Source organism: Alosa alosa, chromosome 10, assembly GCF_017589495.1.
Source record: "Alosa alosa isolate M-15738 ecotype Scorff River chromosome 10, AALO_Geno_1.1, whole genome shotgun sequence".
NCBI lineage: Eukaryota > Metazoa > Chordata > Actinopteri > Clupeiformes > Clupeidae > Alosa > Alosa alosa.
The window spans coordinates 34937795-34956587 of NC_063198.1; the positions used below are offsets into that span (position 1 = coordinate 34937795).

The 18793-nt window shown below is 41.2% G+C and overlaps 1 protein-coding gene across 1 annotated transcript in view; it reads left to right on the forward strand.

Annotated features, from left to right (window-relative positions):
• Positions 1–14352: 14352 nt before the first annotated feature.
• Positions 14353–18793, forward strand: part of tubb1 (tubulin, beta 1 class VI) — a 10378-nt gene continuing 5937 nt past the window's right edge. The window contains exon 1 of the mRNA XM_048254672.1: positions 14353–14592. Coding sequence (XP_048110629.1) covers positions 14536–14592 — 57 coding nt within the window. The 5' untranslated portion in view covers positions 14353–14535. The remainder of the gene's footprint in view (positions 14593–18793) is intronic.

Genomic DNA, 18793 nt, shown 5'->3' on the forward strand with positions numbered 1-18793 from the left:
ACAGCTCTATAGACTCCACACAGCTCTTTAGTGCACATATACAGCTCTTTAGTGCACATATACAGCTCTATAGACTCCACACAGCTCTTTAGTGCACATATACAGCTCTATAGACTCCACACAGCTCTTTAGTGCACATATACAGCTCTATAGACTCCACATATACAGCTCTATAGACTCCACATATACAGCTCTTTAGTGCACATATACAGCTCTTTAGTGCACATATACAGCTCTATAGACTCCACACAGCTCTTTAGTGCACATATACAGCTCTTTAGTGCACATATACAGCTCTATAGACTCCACATATACAGCTCTATAGACTCCACATATACAGCTCTATAGTGCACATATACAGCTCTATAGACTCCACATATACAGCTCTATAGTGCACATATACAGCTCTTTAGTGCACACATACAGCTCTTTAGTGCACATATACAGCTCTTTAGTGCACATATACAGCTCTATAGTGCACATATACAGCTCTATAGACTCCACATATACAGCTCTATAGACTCCACATATACAGCTCTTTAGTGCACATATCCAGCTCTTTAGTGCACATATACAGCTCTATAGTGCACATATACAGCTCTATAGACTCCACACAGCTCTTTAGTGCACATATACAGCTCTTTAGTGCACATATACAGCTCTATAGACTCCACACAGCTCTTTAGTGCACATATACAGCTCTTTAGTGCACATATACAGCTCTTTAGTGCACATATACAGCTCTATAGACTCCACATATACAGCTCTATAGACTCCACATATACAGCTCTTTAGTGCACATATACAGCTCTTTAGTGCACATATACAGCTCTATAGACTCCACATATACAGCTCTATAGACTCCACATATACAGCTCTATAGACTCCACATATACAGCTCTTTAGTGCACATATACAGCTCTTTAGTGCACATATACAGCTCTATAGACTCCACATATACAGCTCTATAGACTCCACATATACAGCTCTATAGACTCCACATATACAGCTCTTTAGTGCACATATACAGCTCTTTAGTGCACATATACAGCTCTATAGACTCCACATATACAGTTCTATAGACTCCACACAGCTCTTTAGTGCACATATACAGCTCTATAGACTCCACATTTACAGCTCTATAGACTCCACACAGCTCTTTAGTGCACATATACAGCTCTATAGACTCCACACAGCTCTATTGTTTTTGATGAAAATATGGAATTTACAGAGGGAAGGAAAGTATTAGCAGAGTCTGCTGGAAGAGCTTTAGGTTCTGTGTTGAGTAAAATGAAATTATGTACAGATCTTGGTTTTTCTACTTTTACAACTGTATAAATCTTTGGTTGACTCTGTTTTGTTTTACGCTGCTGGAGTTTGGGGCTTTGAAGAGGTTCTTGACTGTAACTCTGTTCATAACCGTGCTTTAAGGTGTTTTCTTGGTGTGCATAAATACGCAGCAAAGGTAGCGGTTAATAGGGATGCAGGATGGGATCCATGTATTGTAAAACAAAGGTGTGAAATGGTGCGATTGTGGAACCGCCTTGTCAGTCTCCCAGAGGAAAGGCTAACTAGAAAAAAAATTAATTGGGATAGAGCAAAGCATTACCCCTGGTCTGGAGAGGTTTCAATAATGTCTTCGTCTGACTTGCATATAATGTACCAAAATAATTTGCAATGTAATATAAATGTTGTCAGACAAAGACTGTCAAGTACATATGTAGACCAGTAGAAACAGGACATATGGAAGAAGCCAAAACTTAGAAATTATGTTCAATTTAAGAATGATTTTGTAGCAGAACCTTATATTTTCCTTAATCTAAAGAGAAGGCAGAGGTCCCTCTGTGCTCAATTGAGAACTAGTACCTTACCTCTGGCAGTGGAAGTGGGTCGATTTAAAGGTACACCTGAACACTTACGTTTGTGTGAATTCTGTGATCTTAAGGTTGTGGAAAATGAATTTCATTTAGTTTTTTATTGTCCTTTATACTGTGACTTAAGGAACTCTCTTTTTGCAGATATATTTTGCAAATATGAAGGGGAGATTTTATGCTGGCTGTTTGAAAATGATGTTTTTGCTTTGGCAAAGTTTATAGAAAAGGCCTGGTCTCTGCGGCAAAGTATTTTGTATCCCATATGACAAGCCATCTCTATGTGTATGTATCCTTATTTTTAGTGGTTTAGCTATGTTATGTTATGTTGGGTTCTGTGTTACGTCACGTGGTTATCTGGAGATAACAGTGAAATTATTACTGCAGTGTCTAATAAGCCCATGAGGGCTGGGCACTATGGTGTTTGATAAACAAATCAATCAATCAATCAATCAGTCAATCAATCAATCATTGATTGAATGTGCTATAGGCCTAGGCTACATTTAGGCTCCATTTTGCACTTTTGAATGTGCTATAGATAGGCTACATCTAGGCTACATTTTGCACTTCATTGATTGAATGTGCTATAGGCCTAGGCTACATTTAGGCTACATTTTGCACTTTATTGATTGAATGTGCTATAGGCCTAAGCTACATTTAGGCTACATTTTGCACTTCATTGATTGAATGTGCTATAGGCCTAAGCTACATTTAGGCTACATTTTGCACTTCATTGATTGAATGTGCTATAGGCCTAGGCTACATTTAGGCTACATTTTGCACTTCATTGATTGAATGTGCTATAGGCCTATAGGCTACATTTTGCACTTCATTGATTGAATGTGCTATAGGCCTAGGCTACATTTAAGCTACATTTTGCACGTGGACTTACATTTTGCATGTGGACACGTGCATATTATGAAAAGTTCCTTATTTTTTACTGAATTCAAAGATAATGAATATAGGATATGTGTAATACTAGTGTAGCCTGATGATTATGAATATAGCAAGGGATTAGAACCAGAGGGGCGTCAGCTAAGTGACATTGAGATACATCAAAAGAAAATCATTTTAAAAGCAATTTTAGAGTTATTGGTGAAAAACCAAAGGACTTAACACTGAACACAATGAACCAATTTTTGGTGTAAAGTTTATGAAATGTCACTTACGTCCCTTTGGTTCAAAGCCCTCGATAGGCTATATGGAATACTTTATAATGATTGGCTACATACTTTATAATGTGTGTAGCCTAAGGATAATGAACATATAGAATACTCTATAATGTGTGTAGCCTAATTATAAGAATATATATGGAATATTTTATAATGATAGGCTATATACTTTATAATGTGTGTAGCCTAATGATAAGAATGTATATGGAATACTTTATAATGTGTGTCACCTAATCATAATGAACATATAGAATACTCTATAATGTGTGTAGCCTAATGATGATGAACATATAGAATACTCTATAATGTGTGTCGCCTAATGATATGAATATGGAATACTCTATAATGTGTGTGTCACCTAATGATGATGAACATATGGAGTATGTTATAATGTGTGTAGCCTAGTTATAAGGAATATAGGCTATACAGAATACTTTATAATGTGTGTAACCTAATGATGAAGAATATATATCATGTAGTACTTACACCCTAACACTAACACTTACAACTTGAGTATTATGGAAAAGCTGACCTGCTCGGACACAAACACACAACCTCGGACTCACACACACACAACCTCGGACACAAACACACAACCTCGGACTCACACAAGCAATCTGGGACTCACACACACAACCTCAGACTCACACAACATGGGAGGCAGCTGTGCTAAGCACTGAATAGCACTGTCTACATGTGCACACACACACAGACACACACACACAGATACTGTTGTCACCAGCACAGCACTGTCTACACACACACACACACACACACACACACACACAGGTGCTACCACTGTCACCAGCACAGCACTGTCCACAGGCTACGTTACACACTCCCAGGAACTAACAGAACTAACATTCCCAGGAGCTAATGTTACACACTAGTCGGAACTTACAGACTCTAAGAAACTAACAGGACACACTCCCAGGAACTAACAGGACTATATTAAACACTTTCAGGAACTATTGTTACTCTCGGGAACCAGGGTACCACTACACACCCTCAGGAACTAACAGGGTACTGCTACCCTCAGGAACTAACAGGGTACTGCTACACACCCTCAGGAACTAACAGGGTACTGCTACCCTCAGGAACTAACAGGGTACCGCTACACACCCTCAGGAACTAACAGGGTACCGCTACACACCCTCAGGAACTAACAGGGTACTGCTACCCTCAGGTACCCCTACCCTCAGGAACTAACAGGGTACTGCTACATACCCTCAGGAACTAACAGGGTACTGCTACCCTGAGGAACTAACAGGGTACTGCTACCCTCAGGAACTAACAGGGTACCGCTACACACGCTCAGGAACTAACAGGGTACCGCTACACACCCTCAGGAACTAACAGGGTACTGCTACACATCCTCAGGAACTAGCAGGAGCACTAGAATGCGAAACACCAGACGAACCTATTTAATGAGACACACGGATAGTGCGCTGCTTACCTAAGAGCAGGAGCCGGTGTGTTTGCAAGTACTCTCTCTTCACAGCTTTCAAACTGTTATCTATATTCCGACTCCTCTTTTTCCCTTTCAAACTGTTATCTATATTCCGACTCCTCTTTTTCCCTTTCAAACTGTTATCTATATTCCGACTCCTCTTTGTTATCTATATTCTGACTCCTTTTTGTTATCTATATTCCGACTCCTCTTTTTCCCTTTCAAACTGTTATCTATATTCTGACTCCTTTTTGTTATCTATATTCCGACTCCTCTTTTTCCCTTTCAAACTGTTATCTATATTCCGACTCCTCTTTGTTATCTATATTCCGACTCCTCTTTGTTATCTATATTTCCTCTTTTTCCCGACGGATCCGCTGCTTTCTCCTCCAGACGCAGGCACTCGCGTCTGTCTGTCCGGATTCCCCATCCAACGCGGCGTTAGCACCCGAGCACATGGTGGAGGCTAGCCTGGGTTTTCCCATGCTGCCTTGAGATGAGGTCTGACGTTAGCCAGGCTAGGTGGAGGCTATCGCGCACTGGGATGCTAGTAATCAGTAAGTAAAGTAAAGTATACTTTATTGTCCCCAAGGGGAAATTTGTCTTGGGCTTCACGATCACTGCATCACACCTAAAGATATACACAACTCATACATAGCCAATTTAAAAGAAAAAAAAAAACCGTAACACATACAGCCCCACACCACCACAGTTACAACAAAAAACAACTCAGTCAGAGCTGACACCATACAGCCTCAATCTTCTCAGAAAATACATCCTCTGCTGGAGCTTAGAACAGAGACTTTCTATATGGACATGCCATGTGAGTGAGCAGTCCATAAAAACACCAAGGTATTTAGAAGAGACCTGACGTATGGGAGTGTTATGGATGCACACTGGACTTGATTCAGAAACTGCTCTGGGGTCAAAGGTCATTTCCTCACTCTTCATTACATTCACAGCTAGATGGTGAGCATCACACCAATCTACAAACTGCTTGATTTCTGAATGGTAAGATGCTGTGTCTTGATCCCTATGTAATAGGCTATATAATCAGGCGTTAGCCAGGCTCAGTGTAGCGCGCACTGGGATCCTAGTAATCAGGCGTTAGGACCGGAGCGCCCGGTGGAGGCTAGCGCGCACTGGGATGCTAGTAATCGGGAGCTGAAGCTATGGCACATCCCCATGACTGCCCGTGAGACCGAGGCTACTTAGTATTCCCATGACAAGTGCAAAAGTCATCTAGAGGAAACAGCATAACATCTGTAATCAGCAGGGACCGGACACTCGGCCGAAAACAGAATCTTGATCAAGACTGGAAAGGGACGGACTCGATCTCAGCCTGGTTTCCTCGCTCAGATAATAAGGCTTTGGCGTCATGTTAGCCGTTCTAAAACGTGAAAAGATGTCAATTGTGATGTCAAAGAAAGCAGAGAATTATCGTAATTTTAATGGAAATGGTGGATATTTGAAATATGGTCCAAATGTGCTTCAAACAAGTGTGGAAATATAGCCGACCTGGTTGAATTTAGCAGAAAAAATATGACCTCATTGACACCAGACACACACCTATGTCTACATTTGAGCTTGAGAGTGGGTCTGGAAAAGCTTCATTGACTTATGACTTCCAGGGGCATAACCTGCAGTGCAATTAAAATTAAATTGGTGCATTAAACTTAAAGTCTTTCTTGTAAACAAAGGTTTTAAATTCAGTTGTTCATTCAATTCCAGAAAATACACATGCATATCTGTTTAACCCTGTCGCCATCAGCGTAGCTATTGGTTGTGGTGAATACACTGCTCAATCTGTCATCATGTAGAGCCCGCCCCATGCCGGATAAGTGATTGTGATTGGTGCTTGGGTTTTTGGAACATTGGGAATGGGTGTCAATAGCCTCCTTGCCAGACTGACCTTAATAGCGAATTCAAATTCGCTAACAGGTTCATCTGGGTTCTACCAGGCTAGAGGAAATACTTCAGATATAAACCAAGTAACTTACCAACAACATTTCCACCTACAACAATATAATACCTGATATAGCGGTAAAACTTAACTACTAAAGTTTCCTGTAAAACTGTTTTTGTCCACTCAAACACATTTTCTATGCTATAAAAAGTACATTCTATATGATAATGCAACTTAATTTAACAGTCTTACTTAAGTGATGTTAACCCAAGAAACAATAATAAACACTACAAATATATTTTTGCAAATATTTAACCTTATACTGATTTAACCTTAACTTTTACAGATGTCCACTCTAACACACATTAACATGGGAAGTATACATATCTAAGAATTGTCAATGAGCAGTTGTCATTAAACATTGTTTTTGTATCTTCTTAGGGATGCAGATTAAACAACAACCAAAAAACATAAATAATGATATTTCAAGAAGGTTCCATTTTAGGCCTGAAATATGTAAGGGATAATACCTGACGAGGTGTCCATTATCAGAAATAAATGGACGACGCGGAGGCGTTGGACGGTTGCTTCCGCGAAGTCCATTTATTTCTGATAATGGACGCATCGAAGGGCATTATCCCGTTTATACCATGGTCACTTACGAAATAAATAAATATGAAATCAATTATTAATACTAAATGAGTTTTAGGCCATAAAATTGTTTTTTCAGCTGTTTCAGCTAGGGATCGACCAATTATCGGCTGGGCCGATTATTAGGGCCGTTATTTAGCATTTTTATAATAATTGGTATCGGTCAATTTTTCCACCGATAAGCCCATACTGAAATGGATAAAGAATGAAATGCGCTACTTTGTCTGTAAAGCGTCTCTCACTCCCTGCATTTGCTACTCTGTGGTCGAGAGCATTGTCCCGCCCACTACACCGTCTGATTTGTTGGTTAGCACGAATGCAGCCAATCAGGATCGAAGACTGAACACAGAGAAAGTTTAGAATTCTCACCGAGGCATATTGTAGACTGGGCTTCAGCTGTACGGAGCTATTTTTCGAAGGTAGGCCTACCTTACATTGCTGAAGTTGCAATGTGAATCACAATCATCTACAGTGAAGTTACAAAAACACACTTTGTAAGCTATTGTCTCTTTGATCCGGATCAATAAGTAGCCTAAAGCACCCACCTCCTTAATTTAGCGAATTCCTGATTGATGCACGTTAGTGATATAGCCTACCGTTTACTAGTTGGACTACAAACTCGGGTGCTGCGCGTCGGGAGTTATTTGCATCCGCCTCGTCAATTAATTGTTACGGGACACCTCGGCGGACGTTAGGCTATCCCTTAGGCCTACATACAAGTCCTAAATTATGCGATAGCGAACGTCAAAAAGTCTAGTTGCTGCTTTTTGACGGACTGTCAGGAAAGACTACAGGCACCCAGGGTCAGCCGTAATTTAATCCGACCTGAACTAAATCGCGTCCTGAGCTGGCTATTACTGTACGTGCCTTTTAGGCTCACAGAAGTGTAGCCTAGCCTACATATGAACACAAATTGCATGCTTAAATAGACTAAGAACTATTTTAAAACTGTTTTGTTAAACTATTCAACCGTAACACTTGCCATCACGCATGCACCTCTTCCTCTCCCTTTCCCTCTCTCGTGTACTCACACACACGATGGCAAAGCATCCTCTTTGTGACAGGTCCCTTACAAGCACATAGCCCATTGTGTATGCCTATGAAAATAATTGCTATCACTCAGCTCTTGGATTAACATGATACACAGGATTTACACTTGTGATGCAAGTTGATACAATTGTGTATCAAAAGAAGAAAGAAAAGTTAGCTTTTCTTTTGAATGAAAATTTTCAGCATATCGCCATAGCCTAGGCTACTATCTACCCCCCTTTTTGACAACTGAAATATCGGTTTTACATATTGGTTATCGGCCTCCTGTTTTGGTAATAATTGATATCGGTATCGGCCCTGAAAAAACCATATCGGTCGATCCCTAGTTTCAGCCATCGCAACGCTGTGGAATGTTGATTGAAAGTCACAGCTGAGCGGACTAACTCAGGCGTTGTCAAGCAACGTCATAATAATTTTATAGGTGTAGTATATCACTTTATATCACAACAACACCCTTTTCAACCTAGACCATGGTATAAGCACTGTTAAAACATACCATCTTTTTCCTACTGGTAATAATCTCAATATGGTTATGGTCTGTATTTAGACCCATAAGGGTCGTGGTTTTCGCCCAGGTGGGCATCACATATGCCGTTGTCCATGTGATAAATGCTGCTGTTCTATGCCATTGTTCCATGTGATAAATGCTACTGTTCTATGCCGTTGTTCCGTGTGATAAATGCTGCTGTCTGTGCCGTTGTTCCCTGGCTGTTCCATGTGATTCTCAAGAAAACACACAAGTTTCTGGTGTATTTTTGTCCCTATTTTGATCTATTCAAACATCCCATTTCTTCATTGATTGTCATCACCATCATATTACTTTATTTACAGTAAGAATACTTTAAAATAGTTCCTCTCAGATGTTCCTCTCAGGTGTTCCTCTCAAGCGTTCCAGTTGCACAGGTGTTCCTCTCAGGTGTTCCTCTCAAGCGTTCCAGTTGCACAGGTGTTCAGGTGTTCCTCACAGGTGTTCTCTCAGGTGTTCCTCACAGGTGTTCTCTCAGGTGTTCAGGTGTTCCTCTCAGGTGTTCTCTTAGGTGTTCAGGTGTTCCTCTCAGGTGTTCTCTCAGGTCGTTTCCACAACAACACAGGTATTAGGGATCTCAGTGCAGGTGACTCCAAACACGCTTTAAACATCTTCACAGGGTCATCAATCCATGTGTTGCATGTCCGTTGTGTTAACAATTATACTTACCCCTTCTAACGTATAGCAATTAGGCTACTTACCCCTTCTAACGTATAACAATTAGGCTACTTACCCCTTCTAACGTATAACAATTAGGCTACTTACCCCTTCTAACATATAGCAATTAGGCTACTTACCCCTTCTAACGTATAACAATTAGGCTACTTACCCCTTCTAACGTATAGGAATTAGTTTACTTACCCCTTCTAACGTATAACAATGGCAAAGTAGGCTCTCTCTTTACACACAGTAGAGTTAGTTATAGTCTCTCTTTATTACCCAGTAGAGTTAGTTATAGTCTCTCTTTATTACCCAGTAGAGTTAGCTGTAGTCTCTCTTTATCACACATTAGAGCTAGTTATAGTCTCTCTTTACACACAGTAGAGTTAGTTATAATCTCTCTTTACTCGTTCTCGTTCACTTGGGCAGGAGGGGCAGAGCCCTACTAAAGATTCATCCACTAGAAAAGTAGATCCACAAAATTTTGTTTGTTTATTATTGTAATCAGTGGCAAAGTACTCGATCATGTTACATTTTTGTATGATTTGCAAAGAAATTTCGCAAAGATCGCAAAGATCTCGTTGATTATATCCGTAGTTGTTGTAGGCCTACTGTAACGTTACATGGTAGGGCAGTGATGTCACTGCCCTGAAGAAATTGAACAGCGCCTGCTGTTTGTCTATGTAAATCTGTCGACCGATAATGGAACTGCAGCTAGAGCGCGGTTAGTAGAAGGTCGGGTGGGCAGATCATGCCACTGCCCACCCTATACGACGTCAGAACTTACTGCCTACTGTAGGTAGTAGCCTATGCCTACTGTATTAATCCGCACGAAGTTTGTGAGGTCAGGCAGACAGTTGAAAAATGGCGAATGAACAGCGTGTGTGCAATAGTGTGGAGTTTCTCTTAAAGAACTTATTCAAAAGACTTGAGTTTGTGGTTAACTTAGCTATCAAAGACCTAGGACCTGATCAGCCCGACATTAACATCATATACCAACAAACAAAGGACAAGAGTCGGTCATTTAATCTGACATTTTCACGTTCGATGTAGGCCATATGTCTGATAAGAAGCTCTGGTTGTCCTGAACGCATAAAATGTTCTGTTTTCCATGCCTGCTTTTCCGATCTTCTGGGGGACAAGGGGATGTTTGGAGTAGGCTAGTGTAGGTGTGTGTGACATGAAACATTTTTCAGAGAAGGCAAAAAACATGAGGCTAGCATCTGAGTTGTGCAAATTAGCCATGCTGGGGAAAGCTAATATTGCAGCACAACTCGATGAGGGCTACACTGTAAGTGCGAAAATCGGTAATGCGAGTTTGTTCACCTGAGAGTGACACAGATAAAGTAAGGCTGATTGCACAGACATTTGATGGGGCTAGTGTCATGAGAGGAGCATCTGGTGGAGTGCGTAAGAAAGTGCAAGACGTGTAGGCTACCCTAACTGCTATGCGCATCCATTGCACCTGGTGATGGAAAAGACTGCGTCAGCAGCATCCTCAGTGCGTGTTGTAAATGACGTCACTCGTCAGGACCAATGAGGGAACCGGGAGTGGTCGAAGGAAATCGTGAAGCTGTCCGCGCGCTGTTGGAAATATGTCAATTGATTATTGACATATTTTGACTCCGCTCAATATTAGAAAAGTTTCGGTTCATTGTAACATTGTTATCCTTAGTGGGTTGATACGCCCACAATACATATTGTTAATGAGAATGCCTAACTCGTTTTCTTGTGACACGCACTCAAGCTTAGGAATATATACTATAGGTCTCCTCTATCTGCCGATTAATTCGGGCGGTTCCTAAACATAACACGTATTGGTCTGGAAGTGGTCAGAGGTTACATGCTGATCCGGACTGCTATTCTCATCAGCGTGTTAGACAGTCAAGCAAATTCCTATGCTACAGGGGGTCAGGCTGTGCTAGGTTTTCGCGACCAATCTAGGAACATTTAGGAAACCATATGAAGCAATCAGAGAATGATCATACCAGCTCAGAGGATGATGGCTACACACCAGAGTGGTGCGGGAGATTCTGACTACAGAATGGCTCCTAGAATGCTCTGTAAACTTCACCTAAATAGGCTACCTAGTTTGTGGTTGGTTACATTCAAATGGATCACATGATTGGAGGTCAGCTGATTTTGGGTCACATGAGAAGTACTTTGATGAGACTTGAGACCATTGTTGTAGTGAGAGTGCATTAATCAAGACATGACAATGTACACATTAATTACATTTCTTACTTCTTAGTTAGTTTCTCCTGTGAAAAAGGCAAAGGTTAGAGATATAATCAAAAGTTGTTGTAGCAGCAATATGTGACAATGGGCCCACCATGAGGTCATACCATCATGTGGTAGGGTAATTAATCAACAGTTCACATGATCAGGAGTTTGATCAGTTTAGAAACATTAGGACTCCTTACAGTGTCTTCTCGGATTTTTATAGTTTCTCCGCTTTTTTCACAAGATCTCAGAAAAGATTTAAAAGCTTATTTTGGAGAGTTTCGAAATAATTGAAACATCTGGAGATTTTAATACAATCTCAGTTAGAGAGGCTAAAGGGTTTTCTCGAATGCTCTTAGATCCCGAAGTTTTATTCCTTAGACCTGTTCTAAGATCATGCCCGATGTAGATGTGCTCTATGCACAGCTGCAGAAAAGAGCAATCGATGCAGTGGAGGCACAAAGGGTTACAGACAAGTTTGTGGCCAACATGAGAACGATAGGCCTACGTGATGTCCCGTGCCTTTGTGCAAAACATACCGGTGTCCAGGATAAGCTCAGGACCGCTTGTAACTTTGCGCAAATTGCCTATGAAGTGTGTGACAATCATAGTTACCGCCACCGACAGATTTTCATTCACTGGCCATTTGTCTGTCGCCATCCTATTTGATAGTTCAAGCTTCCTCAAATTTTCCAAATCATTCCCCAAGGAGCTCTTGAAAAAAACTGCCCTTTTACGTGTATGTGTCACTTAATATTAATTTCTATACAAACCACGGTGGACACACAAGCACTCATTCATACACACAGATTATTTACCTTTTTAATGAATAGCCTACTTTTAATTTACTCTTTAAAGTTGAGCTGGCTCTTGAACACAATAATTTCGTTACTCTTGAACACAATAATTTCTTTTATGAGTAGGCTAGGCCTACATGACAATAAACAACTTAAACTTGACTATGAGAGCTGAATGGTGTAAGGCGGTGTGAAGCCTACACTTGGAGCTCCAGTGGAATTTTGATTTCGCAACGAATTCTCGGTTATTTGTTTCCCTCTTGAGTTTTTCCCCCAAAGTAGTTCTCCACTGATCTGAGCTAATGAGCTGATTAGCGGTACCTACACTGTAGCTTTTATTTGTCTGGAATCTCAACATTTTAAACTTCACTTCTTATGAATAAAATAACATTAAGTAGGCTATAGGTTAATAATGCATGAACAAAACGGTATTTTGACCCATAAGTGGTAACATTATGGAATTCCATTCCCCAGATTTAAGCTCATAGCCTAGCCATAGAAAGAAAGAGTCGTAAAATGAGCAAAATCTCCGTGGACCGTCCCTGCAAAGGCCCAGCTGCCGGTGACCTGGAACTATGCCAATTTTTTTTTCTAAACTTGATCAACAGACTCTGCCCCGCCTATTTGTCAACCCAGGAGCCGCTACTGTTTATTACCCAGTAGGGTTCGTTATAGTCTCTCTTTATTACCCAGTAGAGTTAGCTGTAGTCTCTCTTTACACACAGTAGAGTTAGTTGTAGTCTCTCTTTACACACAGTAGAGTTAGTTAAAGTCTCTCTTTATTACCCAGTAGAGTTAGCTGTGGTCTCTCTTTACACACAGTAGAGTTAGTTGTAGTCTCTCTTTACACACAGTAGAGTTAGTTATAGTCTCTCTTTATCACCCAGTAGAGTTAGCTGTAGTCTCTCTTTACACACAGTAGAGTTAGTTGTAGTCTCTCTCTCTTTACACATAGTAGAGTTAGTTGTAGTCTCTCTTTACACACAGTAGAGTTAGTTATAGTCTCTCTTTATCACCCAGTAGAGTTAGCTGTAGTCTCTCTTTACACACAGTAGAGTTAGTTGTAGTCTCTCTCTCTCTTTACACATAGTAGAGTTAGTTGTAGTCTCTCTTTACACACAGTAGAGTTAGTTATAGTCTCTCTTTATCACCCAGTAGAGTTAGCTGTAGTCTCTCTTTACACACAGTAGAGTTAGTTGTAGTCTCTCTTTACACACAGTAGAGTTAGTTGTAGTCTCTCTTTACACACAGTAGAGTTAGTTATAGTCTCTCTTTATCACACAGTAGAGTTAGTTATAGTCTCTCTTTATTACACAGTAGAGTTAGCTGTAGTCTCTCTTTATCACACAGTAGAGTTAGTTATAGTCTCTCTTTATCACACAGTAGGGTTAGTTATAGGCTCCTCTGCTGTCAGAATATGGCATACCACCTAACACTACTAACAATCCCATAGGACCTCCTAACTCTACTAACAATTGGACTTCAAGGCACACAGCTTAGTTGATGCATCAGCCTACTTACTTGCGGCAGTTTCCATGCACCCAGCTTAACTTGTCAGTTGTTCGATTTGTTCCATGGCTTAGCCTGTGCTGCATACAGTTTGTCCTGTAGGTGGCAGCACTGAGAGGTGTAGCACTCTGCAGAAGTACTGGGAAGGTGCCATTCATGCCTCGGCCTGTTGATGGCGATGATTGATTTATGTATCATTCAATATGTGTGTGTGTGGGCGTTTGTGTGTGTATGTATGTATGTGTGTGTGTGTGTGTGTGTGTATGTGTGGGTGTGTGTGTGTGCGCGTGTGTCAGAGGTCTTTAGCTGTCAGTTGGGTTGATAGAGACAAAATTAACCTTATCATGCAAACACACACACACACACACACACACACACACACACAGACCTCACTGTCATGCCCACTCCCTCATTTCAGAAGGAACGGACACACACAAGGCACAGTTCATTAGAACATCAGACACATCTGTTTTTATACACAAACACACACATACATCTGTCTTTGTACACACACACACACACACACACGGTTGTACTGCGAAGCTGATGTGAAGGCGGCCCTCGGCTGTGGTCTGCTGTGTGCCCGCTGCGTTGCGGGTGACTCCCTGCTGATGACGTCATGCCCGTATAAGACCCAAAGGGGCGCTGCTGCCCCTCCACACTCTGTGCGCTCCTCTACGCTCTACGTGCTCCTCTACGCTCCACGCGCTCCAGGCAGCCATGCGTGAGATCGTGCACCTGCAGATCGGACAGTGTGGAAACCAGATCGGCTCCAAGGTAAGCACCTCTCTCTCTCTCTCCTGTCTGTGTGTAGATCAGCTGTCTCTCTCTCTCTCTCCTGTCTGTGTGTAGATCAGCTGTCTCTCTCTCTCTCTCTCTCTCCTGTCTGTGTGTAGATCAGCTGTCTCTCTCTCTCTCTCTCTCTCTCCTGTCTGTGTGTAGATCAGCTGTCTCTCTCTCTCTCTCTCTCCTGTCTGTGTGTAGATCAGCTGTCTCTCTCTCTCTCTCTCCTGTCTGTGTGTAGATCAGCTGTCTCTCTCTCTCCTGTCTGATGAGGTCTATAGGTTCTAATGCAGAAAATGACTGCAGATACACAACCAGCCACTCTGATGTGTGTGAATGCACTGGGATGTGAATGCACTGGGATGTGAATGCACTGGGGTGTGAATGCACTGGGATGTGAATGCACTGTGGTGTGAATGCACTGGGGTGTGAATGCACTGGGATGTGAATGCACTGGGATGTGAATGCACTGGGATGTGAATGCACTGTGGTGTGAATGCACTGTGGTGTGAATGCACTGGGATGTGAATGCACTGTGGTGTGAATGCACTGTGGTGTGAATGCACTGGGATGTGAATGCACTGGGATGTGAATGCACTGTGGTGTGAATGCACTGGGATGTGAATGCACTGGGATGTGAATGCACAGTGATGTGAATGCGCTGTGGTGTGAATGCACGGTGATGTGAATGCACTGGGATGTTTCCAAGGTGATATGAATACAATTTCAATTTCAATTAAATTTTACTTATGGAGTGCCAAAACATTGCACATGTCTCATGGCGCTTTACAGTGTTAAAACAATCAAAGAGAGCCCATGAGTAACAGGGGCGAAGAAAAACTCCCTAGAATTGGAGATACATATAGGAAGAAACCTCGAGCAGATCCACGACTCAAGGGCCTGACCCATCTGCCTAGGGTCAGTTAAAGGGCAGTAAGATCTGTATACATGATATATGAAAGGTTAGTTAGGTGTAGAGAATAGAACATGGTGCTTAAAGCCACCTGAGGTATATGTTACTAAGAGATGGGATGGTTACATATCCAGTATCATAATGCATCAATCCTATTTAGTGCACTGGGATGTGAATGCATAGTGATGTATTTCCACGGTGATGTGAATGCATAGTGATGTGTTTCCACGGTGATGTGAATGCATACTGAGGTGTTTCCACGGTGATGTGAATGCATACTGAGGTGTTTCCAGGGTGATGTGAATGCATAGTGATGTATTTCCACGGTGATGTGAATGCATAGTGATGTGTTTCCACGGTGATGTGAATGCATACTGAGGTGTTTCCACGGTGATATGAATGCACTGTTCCTTGTCATTCTGAACACTCTAATGGATGTTTATAAAGGAAAACTTAAGTGACAGAGTTGCACACACACACACACACACACACCCTCGCTCTGTATGAGGGGCCTGAGTGACAGGGTGTTTCCCCCCTCACACACTCTGTGCTAGATAAGGCGCCAGGAAGAGGGTGGCATGAGCAGGGGCATGGGGGGGTCAGGGCTTCTTATCACGCTGGCTGGTGGGAGCTCTGCGCGGGTACAAGTGTCTTTGTAAAGCACACCAAACTGCCTCTGTGTTTTAACTATGGACACCTATAGACTGTGTGGACTAGAGATGGTAACTATGGACACCTATAGAGTGTGTGGTAACTATGGACACCTATAGAATGTGTGGTAACTATGGACACCTATAGAGTGTGTGGTAACTATGGACACCTATAGAATGTGTGGTAACTATGGACACCTATAGAGTGTGTGGACTAGAGATGGTAACTATGGACACTTATCGAGTGTATGGTAACTATGGACACTATACTACTATAGAGTGTGGACTAGACACGGGTAACTGTGGACACCAATAAAGTGTGTGGACTAGAGATGGCTTTAAGTGGTAGATTTGAGAGATAAATTATAGGTGCTTTCGGACACAACAGTTCTACTAACTGGAGAGGCTACCCCTAGAACTACACAGTCATGGAGCTTTATTTCTGTTTGCATTCACACAAGTAAGAGGAACTCTAAGATGACGTTGGACAAAAGCACATAGGCGAAAACTTGTTTAACATCTCCCCTTAGATTTGTGTGAAAAGGTGAAACATGGACACTGTACAATAAAAAGGTTATGAAGACAGATATGCCCTTTATGTAGCCAATGTTATAACATAGATATGCCTTTTATGTAGCCAATGTTATAACCAGGGCTTTGAACCGATTTTTTTTCTGTTCGTTCCGAACAGAAACGGAATTATAACGTTTCCGGTTATGAGTTCCACCAATAAATTGACGTTCCCGAACCGGTTAGAACAAAAAAAAACTGTTCCGGCGGTTAATTTCTTCCTGTCAGCTGTTTAATGCTATAGAATTATGTCATCTTTCTCATCCAGCTTAAACCAAATGTAATAATATTACAACCATTATTAAATAATAATAATTATATTATTAATAATAATAATAATTAAATAGGGCTACAATTATTTCAAATGTGTAGTTTATTGTTAAAAGAGAAAAATTTCCACACAAACGTAACAACATTATTAAGACACATGGTTATCCCAGTAAACAAAATAAAGTCCTGGCGACGTCCCCTAAAGGTCCCCTGGCGAACGTCACCTCCTCGACATTGTGTAGGGTTCCCTTTACGTCCCGCGGACCTCTGTTCGGGAGGTCTAAAAAGGCGTCCACGAGACTTTGAGAGGGCGTCCTGTAATGGTCACCTTGACGTTATCGCGGCAAGCGTTTATATTTCGCGATGTAAAAAAAAAAAACAATTTAGCGTGATTTGGTATGGTATTACATCCTGCATATCTCAGCGTTGCTAGGAGAGAGGTAGACGGAACATGAACACACATTAATGATATGTTATACAACTACGCAATCAACTTTACTCACCTCATATTTTCACGCATGTATGAAATCACGTACTCCGAATGCATTACACTGATCATGAGTAGACATGGACATTTATACCGGGCTAGGATGTGCTGCTTTCACATCTATGGTGTCATTTTCTTAATAAACTAATACGACGTTTTAATGGGCATATCCCGTAGCATATTGTTCAAAACATCATCAGAGTAGGCCTAGGCTAGCCTAAGATAAATTGTTAAAACCATATTGTTTCAAAATTTTAAAAACTAATAATAGCCAAAAGTACTAAATGAATCGCAATGCATGCTGGGAAGCAAAACTCAACATGAAATAAAGTACATGAAACATAACTAGAATGCATTACGTTATATCCACTCGTTTTCTTGGACCTGCTGTGATCAAACAGGGACAGCCTATAAATGTAAGCCTATCTTCCTGGAACATTGCAGATAAAGAAAAATGTATCGTTTTCTCTAGGCTATGAATGCTCTTTATAGCCAACTTTAAGATGAAATAAATAGATTCTGATGTTTCTATTCTATATCATTGTTTTATTAATAAACAGTAAGGCTCTGGTGAGGCAGAGAGCTTCTGCTCCTCGTTAGAAATCTCATCGGATATGTGCACTCTTTGCTGTTTCCACAAGGAGCTGCTGTAACATTGGGGACAGTTAGGCCTATGCGTGACACTTTTAAACGCGAGCATGCGTCAAATAAATTACAATGACATTGTGAATGAAATGAAATGAGTCATGAAGAAGCAGTATCCTTATTTCTTCTGCAATGTAGAGCTAGATCGTTTTGCTTTACAAATTAAGTAGTCACTTCTGTTGCTAGACAACCCTAAACAAATGCTACGTGGTCTGTTTTAACATTTCTCTAGTTTTTTTTTATTGCATTCAGTATTCAGCACCAAAAGCCGGCTCAGTCCCACCGGCCGTGTGTGTGTTTCTGAAAATAAAACAGATAATAAGTGCATTGACTACGTTAAATAAACCACTGCCTATTTAGAGCATGTTACATGCATCGCGTAATGACAGTTATCTGAAGAAAAGCGCATTGTAGGCTAAGCCAGAAGCTAAGAACAGCGACTTTGCTAGCGTTACACCAAGCATCACATCAGCTAACATTTTGATAAAATCCCTTCCCTAGTTTGTAGCGTTATACATTAGCGTTAAACTCAAAATGTGCTACATAATTCAGCATGTCTGCATGAATTATGTAGCACATACTGAGTTTAACGTTAACCTTTTCCCAGTTTATGAAGTTTGCGTCTATGCAAAGTAGACATATGGTTCTACTTTGCTCATA